Raw genomic sequence first — 22,332 nt, 5'->3', positions numbered from 1 at the left:
GGATCACACCCTGAGCTGAAAGCAGATGCTCAACCTCTGAGTCACCCAGGCGTCCCCATTTCTTCCTTTTAAAGCATATTTGAGCTCCTTGAGGACAGGGGCAGTTTGTTTAATTATTTATTTATTTATTTAATCTCTGGCAACTACCTAACCCATGTTTAGTACTTAGTAGGGACTCACCAAATAAACAATGAGTGTATTGAATATAATCTATCATGATTTGTGACTTTTCTTTCAAGTATTCTTCTTGGTGGGAATGTACCTACTAGTGGGCAAACTTGTCCTCAAGGTTCTCTTCACTGGTCTACTCTCATGGCCCAGACTCTGGGGCATACATGTGGATATAGGATAAATAGTTGCGACTCAAATGGAACACATATACGGCTTTAACTTCTTAAAAGGAAATGTGATCTTTATTAATGATAATAAAGTCCAAAATTCTCAAGACTCCTTAAATGAAGAAAACAACTAGACAGCACTCCCTGACCCTGAATGAGATACTTTCTCCTCCTTTGGGTCTTCCTGCAGATTACTAATGCCATCATTATATTTGCCTCTGGCTGTAAAGTTGTGCTACTTTGCATTTAACTATCTACCGCATACTGTGCAAATGTGTCTTTATGTCCAGCAGCTAGGAAGGACTGGATGTTCATGCTGTTACTAAATGCCAAAGCATATCAAAAGGGAAAAGAAACAGAGAGTAACACAGACCTTGATTGGCTTATATAAGTTATAACTTTCCCTCTGTCTTGCAAGCCCCATTTAATCTCATGAGGCCTAAAGCAGGGAGCCTGGCCATGGAGTTCCTCTTATTTGAAAAGAAAGAAAAAAAAAAGATTTTATTTATTTATTTATCTGAGAGAGAGAGAGAGAGACAGAGAGCGAGCGCATGAATGGAGGGGAGGGGTAGAAGGAGAGAGACAATCTTAACCTCTATCTCATGGAGCTCGATTTCACGACCCTGAGATCATGACCTGAACCAAAATTGAGAGTGGACGCTCAACCGACTGAGCCACCAGGTGCCCCCACGGAGCTCCTCTTTTTAATCCACTGAGCTTTACTCCATCTAATCCATACCATAGTGTCTTCTAGACCAGGAGTCTCATTTAGGTTAGACAACTCTTTTGTCACAAGGTCTGCGTTCTCACACTCTGTGAGCCAAGTCTTTGTCATGCTGCCATCTGTCTGACCCTTCCACATCCCTATTCCACTTTTAAGGCTGATGACATTGTACCTAACTTGTCTCAGTCACACCAGGCTGCTATAACAAGACTCTGAAGACAGAGACTTAAACAACAGACACTTATTTTCTCACAGTTCTGGCGTCTGGAAGCCCAAGATCAGGATGGGCCAGCATGGTTGCGCTCTCATGAGAGCTCTCTTCCTGGCTTGCAGATGGCTGCCTTCTCACTCTGTGTTCCCATCGCCTTCCCTCTATGTGGACTCAGACAGGGGGTATGGTGGATTTCCCCCTTTCCCTCTTCCTCTTGTTATAAAGGCACTAATCTTATCATGAGGGCCTTGCTCTCACAGCCTAAATCAAACCCAAATATGCCTTCTAAAGGCTCTACCCCCAAATATCATCACATTAAGGGTTAAGGCTTAAACATATGAATTTTGGAAGGACACAAGCATTCCTTCCCTAACACTACTGGGTCATTCAGGATAATCTCCCATTTTAAAGTCAGCTGATTAGCAAACTTAATTCCATCTGTAACCTTAATTCCCTGTGACATGTAACCTGATGTTCACAGATGCCAGGAATTGAGATGTAGACATGTTTGGGGGATCATGATTCTGTCTACCACAATGACTTTCTCAAAAAAAATTAGCTAGTAAATAGCTGGCAAGAGCAGGAAAATATTAGGGAGGTATAAATCTCCACTATTCTGAAGTTTCCTTCCCAGAAGGAACTCACTAATTGTAATTACTGGCTTCTCTCTGCTTAGAAGACATAAGGTGATTTATCTGAGTGGTAAATTTGGGAAGAAGAAATTGGTCATGCCTGGCTCAGAGCCTCCCTTCTTCCTTTTGGGAGTGAGGTGCTTATAGGAAGCACTCATTTCACTCCCTTCTGGGGACCATGTCTCTGCTGGGGTCAAGCACTGGATGGAAGGTTGGGGGTGAGGGGTACCCTAAGCCTAGGCTTCTGTTCATGGGGCAGGGAGGGGCGAGTGGAGAAGCCTGCTGATGCTGTGACTCAATATCTGTAAGCCCATTTAGCTAACAGATCTAAAACCAAATGCTCTAATTTCCCTTCTGTCAGTAATGAAGGTGATACTTTCGCCCCATCTCCAAGTCTTCTGTTTATCCTTAAACTGGCCAGAATCTAGTTGAGAAAGAGGAATACTTTCATTGACACTTCGTCATAGACTTCAAGAGGAAGCACTTAAGTCATGATGCTATTTCCCCACCATGTCTCCTTTCTCCATAAGCAATTGTTTTTTGAGAACAGAGCTTACATGGGAAGCAGCTGAGCAGTATAGATGGGGTGTAGGTGTTGTGTTAAGACTGCCTCAGTTCAGGGGCACCTGGCTGGCTCAGCGGCTGAGCATCTGCCTTGGGCTCAGGGCGTGATCCTGGGGTCCTCCCTCTGCCTCTGCTTCTGTGTCTCATGGATAAATAAATAAAATCTTAAAAAAAAAAAAAAGACTGCCTCAGTTCAAATGTTAGTTCTACCACTTAAATATTGTATGATGCCTGGCAAATACTTAACCTCTTGGGCCTCCATGTCACACCCGTAAAACAATACTGATTCCTTGTTTGAGTAGTGAGATGAAAAAAAGTAAAGCAACTTGGAACAGTGCCTAGGACACTGGATGCATTCAATTCATGTGATTTATCGTTATGTCTTACACATACAGGAATCCCCTATTTTATTTAGCACAGGAATACTAAAAAAAAATTTTTTTTTAGATAAAATAGGGTTCTCTGCAGCAAGGACTATGTCCTATCCAGCTTTGTACTTCCAGGAAAAGCAAGGGGCCTAGCACAGAATAGGGCTTAATTCATGTTTGCTGTGTGAGCAAGTAAGATGAGGAAAGAGCATCAAAACTAAGGTAAGAGAACTCTTGTACCATGTAACACAATTTGCTTTTATTAGACTTAACGGCTAATACTAGGGCTTAATTTCTACTTGGTCAGAAAGTCAACAAAATAAATGCTTTTTAAAATTAGTGACACATGCATCCTGTCCGATTTTGCATTGGAAACTATTCTACGGATAATTCTGAAGCGTTTTTTTTAAACTACCACCCGATGCACTCATGAGTCGTTGCTGCCCTCTAGTGGAAGAAATCATGTAGTGCACATAAGGTATTATTAGCTATATTACCACTACTTTAAAAATGAGGTGTGGTTTTTTTTTTTAAGATTTTATTTATTGATTCATGAGAAACACAGAGGGAGAGAGGCAGAGACACAGGCAGAGGGAGAAGCAGGCTCCCTTTGGGGAGCCCGATGTGGGACTCCATCCCAGGTCTCCAGGGTCACACCCTGGGCCTGAGGCTAGGTGCTCAATCCGAGCCACCCAGGCGTCCCTAAAAATAACTTTCTACTCAAATATTTCTTTCAAATACTTTTATATATTTTCAAAAACTGTTCCAAAATTTGCATTAGTATCTCAGGTAACAAATTTGTTTGTATTCATTACCTAGTCCCCTTTGGGAAATCAGTCATATCAAATACAATGTTTCACTTTTTAAAATCTGCCCCAACTATGATAAATTGCAAAATAAATAAGACATGTGAAAATTGCAAGTAAAAAAAGTCACAAATGGAGAACACCGTTTAGAAATATATTAAGTCTCCACAACTTCTGTTGCGCGATTACTTAAATATTTGTGGTTAATCCCTCTGGTTTCTAACCTGTTTTCAATCCACTTTCAGACGACTAAAGTTCTCCAGAGGAGTCACAAATTTCTGATTCATCTATGGCATCATCTCTGAGCCCACAGAATATGCAAAAGTTGGGAAAGAGAACATTGGTGGAATATACTAAAATGAAAAAGACACCATCTCTGTATGTAAAGAAAAAGGTACATGGACACAAACATCACTAAATAAAAAGAAAGAAAATCATCAGAATACCATTCTACTGATGGCCCAAACTCAAAGACACAAAAGTAAGAGGAAATTTTGCTCTAGGAAAGCCAAGTGGTAAGTGAACGCACTCTTGAAGATGGATAACTCTTTAACAAAAATAAACAAAAGAAAAGTTATTTCAGAGTGAAAAAGTAAAGGCTTAATTTTGGAAAAGATGACACCTTGAATGCCACCCAGGAAATCTGGACTTTGATCTACCTGCTTTGAACAGTTATTGAAAAATTTGTGAGAGGTCACAGTAAGATCCACATTTTTAGAAGGTAACATTCACTGTAATTTGGAAGATAAACTGAAACAAAAAAAGGCTAAAGTCAAGGAGATGGGTTTGAGGGCCATTGCTATGGTCCAGGCAAGAAAATCTGAACTCCAAGGTGTAATAATGGCAATAGAGAAAAAACACCAATGTGTTTCAGAAGGAAAACCTAAGTCGTTCAACAATGGATTGATGCAGAGTGGGATAGGAGAGTATAATTAAAATAGGAGAGAATAAATAAATCTTTACCTCTTGAGTCTAGGCAGCTAAAGAGATGTTGAAGCCAATGAGACAGAGACCACAGACGAGACAGTGTAACATTCTCATTCATTGTCACATGTGGTTAAAAGACAGTGTTGCTCTAGTATCTACCACTTAGGTGTGTTATAATTTATTATTCTTTAAACAAGGGAAGAAAAGGGAAATCAAAAATATGTAAGCTCATAATCCAACTTATTTAAATTTTTAACAAGAATTTAAATCACCTTTTAAAAAAAGAGAATTTAAATCATGCAGTGCCTCTGCCATTAGGGTTTTCATTGGTAAAATAAAACGATGAACCCATGATGCATTTCTAAGGTCCATTTTAAGATTTAAATTTTATGATTCTTTAGTCTTGTAATTAGATAATTAAGACTATGTGATTGAGTTGACATCTGGTATGCATCTGATATTCCAGATAATCTTGAGCTTATAAAAGACAGGGAAACTGTCCACCAAGAGGTGAAAACATGTCATGGAAAGGTAGAAAGGCATGAGATAACAGAATTCTACAGAGGAACAGAAGGCCTGACTGCCCTACTCTGTGGAGTGGCACGGCCACCCACCCCATTACCCAAGCCAGAAGAAACCTTCATGTTATCTTTGACTCCTTCTCACTCCCCATCATTGCAGCTGATAATGCTTCTAATCCATCTGCTTCTCTCCATCCCCACCGCCATTTCTCTAACTCAGGTCACCACCCTCTCTTACACAAATAACTTAAATAGCCTCCTTTTTTAAAGTTACTTTTTAAAAGTAATGGTACAAAACTTATGGTACAAAAAAATACGTGCTACAAAATCTTAAGATTACCATGAAGTATACAGTAAACATTTTCCTTTCACCCCTGACCCCTAGTGACACAGCTCCCTTAATAAAGGAAACCAAACTAACCTAAGTTTTCTGTGTCCTTCAAGACATACATCTTAAACATATATAAGTACATATATATTGGGTTTTGTTCCCCATTCTATTTACTCAGTACCTTGTTTTGCCACTTCATAATTTGTTTTGGAGACTATCCCATATAAATACATAGGTAAATATATATCTCTATATATAGAGTTCACTATAATAGCTGCACTGTCTGGATATACCATATGTTATATACATATAAGTGTTATTGATATCCTATATATATATATATATTACTCCCAACTTTTTGCTCACATAAATGATATTGCAATGAATATCTTTTCACTCACTTTCTAACAGTTGCAATTATATCAGTGGGCTTACTATAAGTTTATAATACATTTAATCCTCTATTTCTTTGGATTAAATGAACCAATGTTTACATTACTTTATTTCCTTTCTGCTCCTCTTCTCAGGCCAACACCTAATTTTCATGGATTAGAAGATTTCTTTTAGTACTTATCTTTAAAATTTTGAATATATTTATACTTCTAGTACTTCATTTATCAGCTTAAGTAACTTCTGGCTTCCGAATATAAAAAGTGCTTATGCTACATTCCATTTTTCCTACTGCTTCTCATCTTTTATTTGTCCTATCATTTCCACCTATCCAAGATTAGAAAAAAGATTCCCATTCTAATCATAACCCCCATTCTTAACTCCACGCTGATCATACTTAATTATACTGGCACCTCCCTCCACTCCTTCTGCTACAGTTTCTCCATTCATCCAAGTTGTTCAAGTTTTCCCATTAGAATACTAAAGAAATCCATATTATAAAGATTCATGGAAATTACATTCTCTGGGTTTTTGGATGTTGAAACATATCTGTTGTCTTTATAACAAGAATGATGATTTCACTGTGAATACATTCCTTGAATCTGCATTTTCTTTCCTTGAGGTTTTTGCATTGTCCCACTGTTTTTTAGCATTGATTGTTGCTGTGCAGAGTCTGAGCCAGCTCATTTTTTTCGCCATATGAAATTTGATCTTTTTGCCTCATTGCACAAAAGCCTTAATCTTTAAGGGCCATTTATTTTTTAAAAAATGATATCTGTGCTGACTGTTCTGTGTCAAGTTGTCTTGGGATGAAGTACGCCTTTTCCACAAATAGATACAAGACTTTGTTTCTAGGGAAAAAATTCTTCAGGGATATTGGTTTGTAATTGTTCTTTCTGGTGGGGTCTTTGTCTGGTTTTGGGATCAGGGTAATTCTGACCTCATAGGAAGAGCTTGGGAATTTTCCTTCTATTTCTTTTTTTTTTTTTTTTTTGAAATAATTTCAGAAGAATAGGTATTAACTCTTCTTTAAATGTTTGGTAGAATTCCTCTGGGAAGCCATCCAGCTCTGGACTCTTGTTTGTTGGGAGATTTTTGATTACTGCTTCAATTTCCTTGCTGGTTATGGGTCTGTGCAGACTTTCTATTTCTTCCTTTCAGTTTTGGTAGTTTATACATCTCTAGGAATGCATCCATTTCTTCTAGATCGCCTAATTTGTTGGCATATAGTTGCTCATAATATGTTCTTGTAATTGTTTGTATTTCCTTGGTGTTGTTCATGATCTCTCCTCTTTCATTCATGATTTTATTAATGTGGATCCTTTCTCTTTTCTTTTTGATAAGTCTGGCTATGGGTTTATCAATCTTAATTCTTTCAAAGAACCAGCTCCTCATTTCATTGATCTGTTCTACTGTTCTTTTGGTTTGTATTTCATTGATTTCTGCCCTAATCTTTATTATTTCTCTTCTCCTACTCGGTTTAGGCTTTATTTGCTGTTCTTTCTCCAGCTCCTTTAGGGGTAAGGTTAGTTTGTGTTAATTGAGACCTTTCTTGTTCCTTGAGAAAGGCTTGTGTTGCTATGTACGTCCCTCCTAGCACCACCTTTGCTGCATCTCAAAAGTTTTGTCTCATTTTCATTTGTTTCTATGACTTTTAAAATTCTTCTTTAATTTCTTGGTTGTAGGGGAAAAATTCTTAAACTACACATTAAAAATTGATTTACTCCATTCAATCTGTACCCTATCATGTATGTTGGATCTTCTTTACCTTTACTATCAGTTATTTTTGTTCCCAAGGCTTTTACATTGTGTGTGTGTTTCATTTTTCTTACTTTTCTTAATTCTCCCTAGCCTCCTTGTCTCCAAAGTATTATGTCTCATCTCCTTTGGGCTAGTTTCATTTCTGTAATACTTTCTTATTTCTTTCCTCAGTTCATTACTCAATTCCTTCTGGTCTCAGTGTATCTTTGCTGAGATCTTGGAGCTTTCTGTTTTGAGTTTTAATTTATAGGGAGAATGCACGATGCACAATTGAAATTTGCTATTGTTTCATTTTATCCTTTAATTCATGACAACATGCTTGGTCAAAATTTTTGTCTGATCCATTGTGACCCTTTTTCTAATGACAGTTTTCTTTCTCCATTTATTTTGCTTGTTTATTATTTCTTTCCTCCTTTTTTTGGGGGGGGGAATATATTTATATGATCCCATGCTGATTCCTTTTGGAATTACTGCTCATATTTTAATGAGCTGAGTTCTTCCTATGGTCACTATTGGTAGAAGGTGTATAAGAGAAAGGAGCCAAGACTATGTTCTAGATTATCAGAAATTCTTCCTGGTTCATAATAATGTTCCTTATGGTACAGGGTTATATGTGTAGGTTTTCTTCGCTTTTACTTCTCGTTCGTCAACAATGATCAGTAACTCTAGGGTGCCCCCAGTGCAGCATCTCTTTTCTCTACTCTCTTTTTATTTTACCAGTAAAATCTCTTTCCTCCACCTTATCTCACCTATAAAATAAAATGCCTAGATATGGCTTATCAGTGTGACTCTCCATTCACTTACTGATTGATACTGCTTCTCATTTGTCTAGGGATGCTCCCACTGGCACATTCCCATTATTCCAAATATAGAAAATGTTTGGGGATTTTTTCCCCCTGCTGATTTTGGCTAAAATATGCAGATGCAAGCAGTATCTTTCCATATCTGTTCAGACTCCTTTTGACCATAATTACTCTCAGCAATCCTTTCTTATATATTGTGGTTCGGGGATATAGATATCATCTAATTTTTTTCAAAGACTGAATTTGCGTTTTTATTTCTTGTTCTTCTTGCATTAATTTCTAGGAGAAGAGTGTAGCGCCATCTTTCCTTGGCCATTTTATAAATGGAAGTCTTGATAATACAGTTTTATTAGTCTTCCCACCTCTGGGCAATTCCTTCAATCTATTTTTTCAGTTACAACAAGAATGATCTAAAATGCAAATATGGTCATGTCAGTACCTTGCAAGAAACCCTTTCATGACTCTATGTGTTCTTTTATTTAAATTTCAGTGTAGTTAGCATACAGTGTTATATTAGTTTCAGGTGTACAATATAGTGATTTAACTGTTCTATATATTACTCCATACTCATCAAGATGAACATACTCTTAATCCCCTTCACCTATTTCACCCATTTTCCCCCCTCCACCTCCTCTCGACTATCTCTTTGCTTTTTGGTTGCTCTTTTTTTCCCCTTTCTTTGCTATTTTGTTTTTAAAATTCCACATATGAGTGAAATCATATGGTATTTGTCTTGCCTGATTACCTTATTTTGCTTAACATTACACTCTCTAGATCCATACATGTTGCTGCAAATGGCAAGATTTCAGTCTTTTCATGGCTGAATAATATTTCATTGTACATATATCTTTGCACATTGTACCACACCTTCTTTATCCATTCATCTATTGATGGACATAGGCTGCTTCCATAATTTAGGTTGTAAACAATGCTGCAATAAACATAGGAGTACATGTATCTTTTCAAATTAGTGTTTTCATATTCTTTGGGCAAGTGCAAAGTAGTGTGATTAATGGATCATATGGTAGTTTTATTTTTAATTTTTTGAGGAACCTCCATACTGTCTTCCACCTTGGTTGCACCAGTTTGCATTCCCACTAACACTGCATGAGGGTTCCGTTTTCTCCACATGCTTGCCAACACTTGTTTCCTGTGTTGTTCATTTTAGTCATTCTGACAGGTGTGAAATGACATTGCATTATGATTTTGATTTGTATTTCTCCGATGATGAGTGAGGTTGACCATCTTTTTATGTGTCTGTTAGCCCTCTGCATGTCTTTTGTGGAAAAATGTCTATTCATGTCCTCTGCCCATTTCTTAGCTGGATTATTTGGTTTTGGGGTGTTGAGTTCGGTTAAGTTCTTTATAGATTTCAGATACTAACCCTTTATCAGATATGTCATTTGCAAATACCTTCTCCCATTCCATAGGCTGCTGTTCAGTTTTGTTGGTTGTTCCATGCTGTACAGAAGCTTTTTATCTTGATGATATCCCAGTAGTTCATTTTTCCTTTTGTTTCTCTTGCCTATGGCAACAGGTCTAGTAAGAAGATGCTACAGCAAGGGTCAAAGAGGTTACTGCCTGTGTTTTCCTCTAGGATTTTGATGGTTTCCTATCTCATATTTAGGTTTTCATCAATTTTGAATTTTGATTACTACAGCTTTGTAATATAACTTGAAATCTAGAATTGTAATACCCCAGTTTTTTCTTTTTTAAGGTTGCTTTGGCATTCAGGGATTGTTTGTTCTAACTCTGTGGAAAATGCTCTCCATACATTAAGTATGTAGACTATATTGGGTAGTATAGACATTTTAACAATATTCTTCCAATCTATGAGAACAGAATGTCTTTCCATTTCTTTGTGTCTTCTTCAATTTCTTTCATTAATGTTTTACAGTTATCAGAGTACAGGTCTTTCACCTCTTTGGTTAAGTTTATTCCTAGGTATTTTATTATTTTTGGTATAATTGTAAATGGGATTTTTTTCTTAATTTCTCTTTCTTCGGCTTCATTATTAGTGTATAGAAATGCAATGGATTTCTGCACATTGATTTTGTATCCTGTAACTTCACAGAATTAATTTATCAGTTCTAGTAATTATCTGGTGGAATCTTTATGGTTTTCTATATTATCATGTCATCTTCAAAGAGTGAGTTTGACTTCTTCCTTGCAGATTTGGATGCCTATTATTTCATTTGTTGTCTGATTGCTATGGCTAGGGCTTCCAGTACTATGTTAGATAAAAGTGGCGAGAATGGACATCCTTGTCCCATTCCTGACCTTAAGAGAAAAGCTCTCAGATTTTTTCCCATTGAGTATGATGTTAGCTGTAGGTTTTTCATATATGGCCTTTATGATGTTGAGGTATGGTTCCTCCAAGCCTACTTTATTGAGGGTTTTTATCATGTGTGAATGTTGTATATTATCAAATACTTTTTCTGCATCTATTGAAATGACCATATAGTTTTTATCCTTTCTTTTTTATTGATGGGATGTATCATGTTGATTGATTTGTGAATATTGAACTACCTTTGTATCCCAGGAATAAATCTCACTTTATTGTGGTAAACAATTTTTTAAATGTGTTGTTGGAATATGTTTGTCAATGTATATATATTTTAGATGGGGAGGACACTGGTGGGGGGAGGGGTGCAGAGGAAGAAGGAGAGAGAGAATCTTAATCTCTTAATCCACTTTGGGCATGGAGCCTGATGTGAGGCTCAATCTCAAAACCCTGAGACCATGATCTGAGCCAAAATCAAGAGTGAGACTCTTAACTGACTGAGCTACCCAGGCACCCCTGTTTTCCAATATTTTGTTGAGGACTTTTGCAGCCATATTAATCAGAAATATTGGTTCTCTTTTTTGTGGTATCTTTATCTGGTTTGGTATCAGTGTAATATGGCCTCATAAAATGAATTTGGAAGTTTTCCTTCCTCTTCTATTTTTTGGGAAAATTTGAGAAGAATGAGTATTAACTTCTTAAAAAATGTTTAGTAGACTGTTGTTCAACATAGTACTGGAAGTCCTGACCTCGGAAATCAAATAAAAATAAATGAAAGTATCTGAAATGGCAAGGAAGAAATCAAACTTTCACTCTTCACAGATGACATGATACTCTGTAGAAAATTCAAAAGACTCCATAAAAATTGGCTAGAACTGACACATGAATTCAGCGAAGTCACAGGATATAAAAATCAACATACAGAAATCTGTTGCTGTGATGTAATGAGCACTGGGTATTATGTAAGACAGAAAAATCACTGAACTCTACCTCTGAAATTAACAACACACTATGTGTTAATTAATTGCCTTTAAATTTAAAAAAAAAGAAAAAAGAAATCTGTTGCATTTCTATACACTAACAATGAAACAGCAGAAAGAGAAATCAAGAAATCAATCCCATTTACAATGGCACCAAAAACCATAAGACACCTAAGAAAAAACTAACCTAAGAGGTAAAAGATCTGTACTCTGAAAGCTGTAGAACACTTAATGAAATTGAAGAAGACACAAGGAAAAGGAAAAACATTCCATGCTTACAGATTAGAAGAGCAAGTATTATTAAAATGTCTATACCACCCAGAGCACTACACAGTCAATGCAATTCTTATCAAAATAATGCCAGCATTTCTCACAGAGCTAGAAAAAAAAATTCTAAAATTTGTACAGAACCAGAAAAGACCCTGAATAGCTCAGGTAATGTTGAAAAAGGAAAGGGGGACAACTGGTGGCTCAGTCAGTTGAGCACTCAACTCTTGGTTTTGGCTCAGGTAATGATCTAAGTGTCATGATATGGAGTCCTGAGTTGAGTTCCCCGCTCATCAGGGAGTCTGAGATTCTTTCCCTCTGCCCCCCCCCCACTCTCTCTCTCTCCCTCTCAAATAAACAAATAAATATAAACAAAGAAGCGACAGGCTTCACAATTCTGGACTTCAAGCAGTATTATAAAGTTGTAATCATCAAGACAGTATGGTACTGGCACAAAAACAGACACATAGATCAATGTAACAGAATGCAGGACCCAGAATTTGACTCACAACTATATGGTCAACTAATATTTGACAAAGCAGGAAAGAATAACCAATGGGGGGAAAAAACAGTCTCTTCAACAAATAGTGTTGGGAAAACTGTACAGCAACAGGTTTTGCTCAATAAAACCAGACCACTTTCTTACACCACAGACAAAAATAAACTCAAAATGGATTAAGGACCTAAATATGAGACATGAAACCATAAAAAGCCTAGAAGAGAGGACAAGCAGTAGTTTCTCTGACAGTGACATCAGCAACATCTTTCTAGGTATGTCTCTTGAGGTAAGGGAACCAAGCAAAAATGAACTATTGGGACTTCATCAAGATAAAAAGCTTCAGCACAGCAGGGAACAACCAACAATTAAAAGACAAGCTATGGAATTGGAGAAGATATTTGCAAATACCATAACCAATAAAGGTGTCCAAAATACGTAAAAAACTTATACAACTCAACACTAAAAAAACCCCAAATAATCCAATTTAAATTGGGCAGAACACATGAACAGACATTTCTCCAAAGAAGACATTCAGATTTTGTTTCCTTGTAGATTTTCTGTTTGGATCATCTGACCATTGACATAGTGGAATTAAAGTCCCCTACTATTATTATATTACTATTGATTAGTTCCTTTATTTTTTTATTACTTGTTTTATGTATTTAGGTACTATCATGTTTGGTGCATAAATATTTATAATTGTTATATCTTCCTACTGGATTGTCCTCTTTATTATTGTATAGTGTCCTTCTCTGTCTCTTGTTACAGTCTTTGTTTTAAAGGCATTTTTTTAAATTAAGTATTACTACCCCAGCTTTTTTTGACATCCATTTGCATGACAAATGTTTCTCTATCCCCTCACTTTCAATCTATAAGTGTATCTAGGTCTGAAATGAGTCTCTTGTAGGCAGTATATAGATAAGTTTTGTTTTTTAATCCATTTTATGACCCTATGTCTTTGATTGGAGGCTTTAGTTCATTTATATTTAAAGTAATTACTGGTAAGTATGTATTTATTGCCATTTTGTTACTTGTTTTTTAGTTGTTTTTGTAGTTCTTCTCGGATTCTTTCTTCTCCTACTCTCTTCTCTCAGTTTGCACTTTCTTTAGTGATATACTTGGTTGGATTCCTTTCTCTATTTTTTGCATATCTATTATTGGTTTTTGATTTGTGATTACCATTAGGTTTGTATATAACATCTTCTGCATATAGCAATCTACATTAACTTGATGGCTGCTTAAGTTTGAGCACATTTCTTTACTCACATTTTTGGTATACAGTATCATAGTTCACATCTTTTTACTTTATGAGCCTTTTGACTTATTTGTACAGATACACTTACTTTTACTGCTTTTGTGCCTCCTACTTTTCCTTACTCTTATTTGTGGTCTTTCCTTCCACTTGGAGTCCTCTTTAACATTTCTTGTAGGGTTGGTTTAGTAGTCATGAACTCTTTAGCTTGTTTGTCTAGGAAACGAACTCTCCTTTTATTCTGAATGATAGCATTGCTGGACAGAGTATTCTTGGCTGCAGACCGTTTCCTTTCAGCACTTTGAATATATCATTCTACTCCCTTCTAGCTTGTAAAGTTTGTGCTGAGAAATCTGCTGATAGCCTTATGGAGTTTCCCTTGTATGTGATTGTCTTCTTTTCTCTTGCTGCTTTTAAAATTCTCTTTATCACTACTTTTTGCCATTTTAATCACTACATGTCTTTGTATGGACCTCTTTGGGTTGGTTTTGTTGGAGGCTCTCTGTGCCTCTTGTATTTGGGTATCTGTTTTCCTCCCTAAATTAGGAACTTTTCAGCTATTATTTCTTCAAATAAATTTTCTGCCACCTTTTCTCTTTCTCCTTCTAGGATCCCTAAAATGTAAATATTATAACATTTGATGGAGTTGGAGTCACTGAGTTCCCAAAGTTTATTCCCATTTTGCATAATTTTTTTCTCTCACCTGCTCAGCTTGATTACTCTCCATTATTCTGTCTTCCAAGTCTGTAAGTCATTCTTCTGCTTCCTCTAGCCTGCTATTTATGCCATCTAGTATATTTTTTATTTCATGTATTGTATTCTTCATCTCTTATTGGTTTTTTTATGTATTATATGTCTTTGTTAAGGGTCTCACTAAGGTTCTCCCCTTTTTTCTTAAGTCTAGTGAGTATCTGTACAATCATAACTTTAAATTCTCTATCAGACATCTTGCTTACATCCCTTTCACTTAGGTCACTTGCTGTGGTTTTGTCCTGTTCCTTCTTTTGAGACACATTTCTGTCTCATTCTGTCGAGTTCTCTTTGTTTCTGTGTATTAGGGGTATCAGCTCAGTCTCCTGCTCTTAAAAGTAATGGCTTTATGAAGAAGATGCCCTGTAATGGCCCAAAATGCAGCATTCCCTGTTCACCAGAACCTGATGCTTCAGGGGTGTCTCCTATGTGCATGGTATGTGCCCAGCTGTTGTTTCTTGGCCACTTTTTCCTTCAACCCAGTTATCTGCAGAGGTTCTCTTTGCCTCTTGTGGACAGTGTTCAGTCCCTTGCCAGCATGGGGCATGCAGTTTTAACAAGGTGAGCTCTGATATGCTTGCAAAATGAGACTTCATCACCACCACTAGGACCAAGGCCACATAAAATGTGCACATCAAGACATGCAGCATTGGCAAGGTTTGCACAGTCTTCTGGGAAAAAGCACCTGCAGTACTCAGACTGAGGCAAACATGCCCAGAAGGGGTGGATCTGCAGAAGTGTGGGGGGTAGGGCTTGGCATAAGAAAGTGAGGTAGTAAAAAAATAAAAATAAAAAAAGAAAAGTGAGGTAGTGAATGTCAGTGCCCTGCTGGTTATACTGTGGAGCAGGGGAGGGATATAATACTTACCAGTTCCTTTGTTCCTGGAGAATTCCCTCTAGGACATGCTCTGAGATGGATAAATAGCTCTCCCTCACATCTCCACCTTTCCTACCCTCTTCAATGTGGTGTCTTCTCTACTTTAGTTGTGGAGTTTGTTCAGTAAGTCTTTGGGTCATTATCTGGGTTCTTTACAGGAATGTGAGTATTATCTAGCTGCATCCATGGGAAGGGGTGAGCTTAGGGTCCTCTTACTCCACTATTTTAGTCCTCCTCTCAATTCTGCATACTCTCAGCATAAAGACCAAACATATCTCTGATTGGCCCCTGTCTATCTCTCCTATTTCATTTATTTTTTTCTCCAGCTCCCTCCTACTCAGTATTACAGCATAATGAATTTTATTTAGTTATTCAAACTCTCCATGATCTGTTCTGCCTCCAGGCATGCAACATGCTCTTTTCTCTGCCTGAAATATTCCTCTGACATTGACCACTCCATTTACTTCTTAACTCTTAATAACCCTTCAGAAAAATACCCCTCTCAGAATCATGAGTTTCATTTTTATTGTTTACTATGGCACTATGCTAAGCACTTTATTTTAATTCATTTATTTTCATAGAAACTCAATGAGTATTATTATTGTCCTTATTTCAAATATGAGAAAACTGAAGGCAGTAAAGATTAAGAAATTTGTCTAACGTAATTCATAGATGTTGCACCTGCAGCTAGACTCTAGCACTCCAAAGGTCTTACAACAATAAACTGACTATACACTACACTACTTTTATACTTTTATGTCACTGTTCCCCTCCCCTCAACTTTGATTCAAGTGTCTCATTTACATGCACCAATACCTGTTTGTACTTCTCCTGCCATTGCTCTTAACACATTGTATTATAGTTGCTTGTTTTCTTATCAGAGATCCCTTCTAGGATGTGAAATTCTTCACATTAAAAACTGTATCTGTCTTATTTCCTTTTGCATCCTCCTTGCCTGACACATAGCAAATGCTCAACAAATATTTTTGAAATTAAAAAAATATTTTTTCCCAGGATTGAGAAATGGGAGAATGTAAGAAGAGGTTAGTACCATAAAAATGTAGGAGGGTGTGAGAAGAGGTCAGTATCATAAAAGGCCCTTCTTTCAGCTAGGTCATCAGAGATAATAACTACAAATAGTTTTAAAATCTACTATTAAGTAACTCACCCCTACTAGAAAAGTAGCCCCACCAGAGCATAAGTCCCACCAGAAACATCTCCTCTTCTTACCTTAGAGAGGTGAGGAAAAGAAGAAAGAAATTCTATGTTGTGATAACATTATAATAGACAAATCCCATTATTTTAAAATTTAAAAATAGTTGCTTTTAATAAGATCTCTTTGGACACATGATTTGAGTACAAAGCATTCGAATGGGAACTATTTCATTAGACTATTTAGTTACACAGCAACATTTTTTTAAAAAAGGTTTATCTGAAGCTAACCCAGTTAGGTTTATATGAGATCACCTAATGGGATGGGAGCACCATGCAGGAGCTCTGACCTTCTTCCTTCTCTCCTGTTTTACTCCTTGTAGTAAGTCATTTGTAACAATTTCAACTAGTTATCAAAACAGTAGCACACTCATCCAATCTTTTTTAGTAAACTATGGCTTCTCTGCCAAAATCAGTAAGGAGTTAAATGTTACCAGCTCTTTGCAGATTAGGAAACCACAGACACATGAACTCTCTTCACTTAGAAGATGGCATTTCCAGGTTTTCATCTATAGATCTAAATCTTTGAGATCTAGGATTAATGTTTTCTTAAATATGAGAATAAAAGCACAGGCCATGGAAGGTCATTAAATTTAATACTTCTGTATGTCAAAGGATACCATCAAGGGAACAAAAAGACAACACATAACATAGGAGAAAATATTTGCAAATCATATATTTTATATGGGATTTATATCTAGAACATATAAAGAATTCTTACCACTCAATAATAAATAGGCAAGCAACCCAATTTAAAATGAGCAAAAAATCTGAATAGATTTCTCCAAAGAAAATATATAAATGGCCAATGAACACATTAAAAAATATTCAACATCAAAAAAAAATATTCAACATCAGTAGCCATCAGAGAAATGAAAGTCAAATCCACAAAGATACAAGACTTCATACCCACTAATAAGGCTGAAATAATAAATACATAATAATAAGTGTTGATGAGGATGTGTAGAAATTAGAATCCTCCTATACTGCTTGTGGGAATGTAAAATTGTGAAGCAATTTTGGAAAATAGTTTTGGTGGTCCTCAAAAGATTACAGAGAGTTATCATATGACCCAGCAATTTCACACCAGGTATATAGCAAACAGAAATTAAACTATTTATACACATTAAAACTTGTACACAAATGTTCATAGCTACATTATTCATAATAGCCAAAAAGTAGAAATAATGTGAATTTACATCAACTGAAGAATGGATAAACATGTGGTATACCCAAATAATAAAAATTATATGATACTAAATAGAAAATGAAATACTGATACACGCCACAACATTGATAAGCCTTGAAAACATTATGCTAAGTGAAAGACATAGATTATATTGTATGATTCCATCTTTGTGGAATGTCAGAAATAGGCAAATCCATAGATACCAAAAATATAATGGTGATTACCCAGGCTTGGGGTGAGGGGGAAGAATGGGGAATGACTACTAATGTATACAGGATTTCTTTTTAGAATGTTAAAAATACTCCACAATTAGATTATGGAGTAAATAAAATATTAGCAACTGATCCCAGAATTGTATTAAAAGACAAACATAGAATGACCAAGTAAAGGTCTATTCTAGGAATGGATTACTGATTTCACATTTAAAAATCTAAAAAAAAAAATCTATAGATGTAATTACATGAATAAAATGAATAAAATCATATGATTATTTCAATAGATTCTACAAATTATTTTATAAAATTCAAAAGCCAATTAAAACCTTTTGTAAAATAGAAATAGAAACTTATATAAAAAAAAAAAAAAAAAAAAAAAAAGAAACTTATCATAGAAATTATTCTGTAATATATTCTTATTCATACATCAGAAACTAAAATTAAGCATTGCACTTAACGGGACATTCTCATTATATTCAGGAATAAAATGACATCTGTAATCTTCATAATTATTAAACATTGTTCTATTCAATATTAGAAAAAAAAGAATTAGAGTATAAATATTATAAAAGTAGAGGAAAATTATCATTATAATTGTCTATCAAGAAAAATGAAACCAATCTGAAAATCTATTTAATTTAATAAGAAAATAAAAAAGATGGCAGGAGAAGAGAGAAACAGGATTATCTTTCTTACATATCACCATTAGCTATTTAGAAAATATATTAGGAAAAAAGATCCAATTCACAACAAAATTCATAAATTACATGAGAATAAATATTTTTAAACAAATATACTCAACAAGAGAAACATTCCACATTACCAAGGGACATAAAAAATGACTTTAATACATTTACATTAAAACTCATGACAACTATATTTACTTGCTGAATATTAGGCATTGGGCTGAATTCTTCATAAATATTATATCATTTACTTATCTCATAACTCAGGTAATTACGTTTCTCCTCATTTTACAAATGAAGACACCAAAGATCACAGAGGACAGATCACTTTTCTAAGGACACACAGCCTTTAAATGGTAAGGACAACATTCAAATCCAGTTCTATACGGCCCAAGGCCTAGGCTTGTAATCACTAGTAATACTAAAGAGATTGAAAATTAAAATGGGTGGAGGAACTAATCAGATGACTTAAACGGTTAAGGAGCAGGAGGGAAAGTGCAGGGAAAATGAAGACTGTATGTCATGCCTGAACTGGGCAACCACGACTCACCAGGCAATTGCTGATATGTGGAATTGGGGGCTTAGTATTGACATATTTTCCAATTCTTAAAAAAAATAAAAAATAAAAAAAAAGCTAGACAGGGCAGCTCTGGTGGCTTAGTAGTTTAGCGCTGCCTTCAGCCCAGGTCATGATCCTGGAGACCTGGGATCGAGTCCCACATCGGGCATGGACCATGCTTCTCCCTCTGCCTGGGTCTCTGCCTCTCTCTCTGTGTCTCTCATGAATGAATGAATAAATCTTTGGAAAAAAAAAAGCTAGACATCTCATGTGCATATACAAGTTGCCATTTTCAAAAGTTTAAGAGGGGAAGTAATGGAGTAATGTCAGTGAAAGTGGCAGAGTAGGTAGCTCCAGGGGTTCATCCTTCCACAAAAACTATTTAAAAATGAGTAAAAACTGCCAGTCAACATTTTCAGGATTCTGGAAAATAGACAAAGGCAAGAGCAATCAAGTGAATGCTGAAACAAGGAGGCAACCAGCAAACAGTTGGAGGCCAGTGCAACATTTTTACTTGTTCTTGCTCTCTGCTTCTCAACTCAGCAGCAGTTTTGAAGATAGCAGTCCATGCTCACAGTATGGGATCATTGTCTCCTATACGAAGAGGGAGCAGAGTATACCTTGTTCTAAAAGAATTGTTTGTGTTTTGTCTGAGGGTTACCTAAAGAACTGACATAGGTGTCCAATGGATCAAATATCTAGACAGAAGATAAGAAAATACAGGACTTGAACAACACTATAAACCAACTAGACCTAAGAGACATATAAAGAACACCCCAACAAAAAACATCAGATAGACATTCTTCTCATGGAACATTCTCCAACATAGACCATATATTAGGACCCAAATCAAGTCTTATTAAATTCTAAAAGATTTAAATCATACAAATAACTTATCTGAACACAGTGGAATGAAGCTATATGTCAATAACAGAAGAAAAACTGAAAACTTCACAAATATTAGGAAATTAAACAGCACACTTTTAAATAACCAACAGGTCAAAGAAGAAATTTCAAGAGAAATGTAATGCTTTAAGATGGATGAAAATACCTCAAGACAGATGAAAATAAAAATATAATACACCAACTTACAGGGGATGCAGCAAACAAAAGGCTCAGAAAAAAATTTATAGCTATAAATTCCTACATTAAAAAAGAAGAAAGAGGAGCACCTGGGTGGCTCAGTGGTTGAACATTTGCCTTTGGCTCAGGTCGTGGTCTCAGGGTCCTGAGATTGAGTCCTGCATCGGGATCCTGGCAGGGAGCCTGATTCTCCCTCTACCTATGTCTCTGCCTCTCTCTGTGTGTCACTCATGAATCAATAAATAAAATCTTTAAAAATAAATAAAATTAAAATATGAAAGATCTCAAATCTGTAACTTTACATCTTAAAGATCTTTAAGGAGAAGAACAAACTAAACCCTAATTTAGAAGATTAAAGAGGGATCCCTGGGTGGCGCAGCAGTTTGGCGCCTGCCTTTGGCCCAGGGCACGATCCTGGAGACCCGGAATCGAATCCCACGTCGGGCTCCCGGTACATGGAGCCTGCTTCTCCCTCTGCCTATGTGTCTGCCTCTCTCTGTCATTCTCTCTCTCTCTGTGTGACTATCATAAATAAATAAAAATTTTTAAAAAAAGAAGATGAAAGAAAATTCTATTCTAAAAAATAGAGCAGAGATAAATTAAATAGAATATAGGAAAACAATAGAGAGGATCAACAAAAGTTGGTCCTTCGAAAAAAATCAACAAAACTGACAAACCTTTAGCTAGACTGACAAAAAAGAGAGAAAGAAGTGGTAACTAAGGCCAGAAATGAAAGTGAGGACATTACTACCAATCTTACAGAAGTAAAAAGGCTTATAAAGAGAATGCTATGAGCAACTGTACAGAAAAAAAAAAAAAAGACAACCTATATGAAAAGGACAAATTCCTAGAAATAGGCGACCAAAGAAGCCTCAAGAAGAAACAGAAGGGATGCCTGGGCAGCTCAGCGGTTAAGCATCAGCCTTCAGCCCAGGGTGTGATCCTGGAGTCCCTGGGATCAAGTCCCACATGGGGCTCTCTGCATGGAGCCTGCTTCTTCCTCTGCCTGTGTCTCTGCCTCTCTCTCTGTCTCTGTCTCTCATGAATAAATGAATAAAAATCTATTTAAAAAAAGAAGAAGAAATAGAAAAAAAATCTCAACAGACCTGTAACACATAAACAGGTTGAATCAGTAATCGAAACCCCCCCCCAATTTTTTTTTTAAATCTAGTAACAGGTGACTTCACTGATGAATTCTACCAACAACCATTTACAAAAAAATTAACACAAAGCCTTCTCAAATTCTTTCAAAGAATGAAAGAGGAGGAACACTTTGTAACTCATTCTATAAGCCAGCATTACCCTGATACCTAGACAATAACAAGAAAACTACAAACTATTATCTCTTATGAATATAGATGTAAAAATCCTCAACAAAATACTAGCTGATTGAGTCCAGAAACATATTAAATGCATCACAATCTCTGACCAAATACAGGATTTATTCCAGGAATGTAAAAGTGTTTTACAATACAAAAATGAATCAATGTAATACATCACATTAATAGAATGAGGGAGAACAAAAACATAATCACTTCAACTGATATATAAAAGGAATTTTCAAATTCCAATACCCTTTCCTGATTTAAAACAACAACAACAACAACTCAGAAAACAAGGAATAGAGGGCACTTCCTCAATATGATAGAGTTTTGGTGAAAAGTCCGTATCATACTCAATAGTGAAAGTCATCCCCTTATGATCAGAAGAAAGACAAGAATGCCCACTCTCCCCACTTCTATTCACCATTGTCCTGGAAGTTCCATTAAGCATAAATAGGCTAATAATAATAATAATAATACATCAAATTGGAAGAGAAAAATAAAACCATCTCTTTTCACAAACGACATGATCCTGTATATAGAAAACCCTTTAAAATCCAGAAAAAAAGCCCTGGGTGGCTCAAGTGGTTGAGCATCTGGCCTTTGGCTCAGGGCATGATCCTGGTCTGGGGATCAAGTCCCACATCAGGATTCCTGTGAGGAGTCAGAATTTCCCTCTGTCTGTGCCTCTGACTCTCTTTTATGAATAATTAAATAAAATCTTTAAAAATAAAATCCAGAAAAAAAAAACTATTAGAAATAGGGAGTTTAGCAAAGTTGC

The 22,332-nt window shown here is 36.1% G+C and overlaps 1 protein-coding gene and 1 long non-coding RNA gene across 5 annotated transcripts in view; one reads left to right on the top strand and one right to left on the bottom strand.

Annotated features, from left to right (window-relative positions):
- IGSF11 (immunoglobulin superfamily member 11) overlaps positions 1–16,515 on the bottom strand; it is a 182,379-nt gene extending 165,864 nt beyond the window's left edge. Inside the window, exon 1 of the mRNA XM_077883916.1 lies at positions 16,454–16,515. Coding sequence (XP_077740042.1) covers positions 16,454–16,502 — 49 coding nt within the window. The 5' untranslated portion in view covers positions 16,503–16,515. The remainder of the gene's footprint in view (positions 1–16,453) is intronic.
- LOC144305229 (uncharacterized) overlaps positions 1–22,332 on the top strand; it is a 46,534-nt gene that overhangs the window by 18,682 nt on the left and 5,520 nt on the right. For 2 of the 4 annotated variants that reach the window (XR_013372283.1, XR_013372284.1), the window contains one exon: positions 3,889–4,364. This is a non-coding gene — a long non-coding RNA (uncharacterized LOC144305229). Of the gene's footprint in view, positions 1–3,888; positions 4,365–18,854; positions 18,944–22,332 lie in introns of all 4 variants that reach the window. The other 2 variants (XR_013372286.1, XR_013372285.1) reach the window with 2 other exon arrangements.

This window comes from Canis aureus, chromosome 35 (assembly GCF_053574225.1).
Source record: "Canis aureus isolate CA01 chromosome 35, VMU_Caureus_v.1.0, whole genome shotgun sequence".
Lineage (NCBI taxonomy): Eukaryota > Metazoa > Chordata > Mammalia > Carnivora > Canidae > Canis > Canis aureus.
Note: the sequence above shows the minus strand (reverse complement) of the source record. Positions and strands in the feature narration are given on the sequence as shown.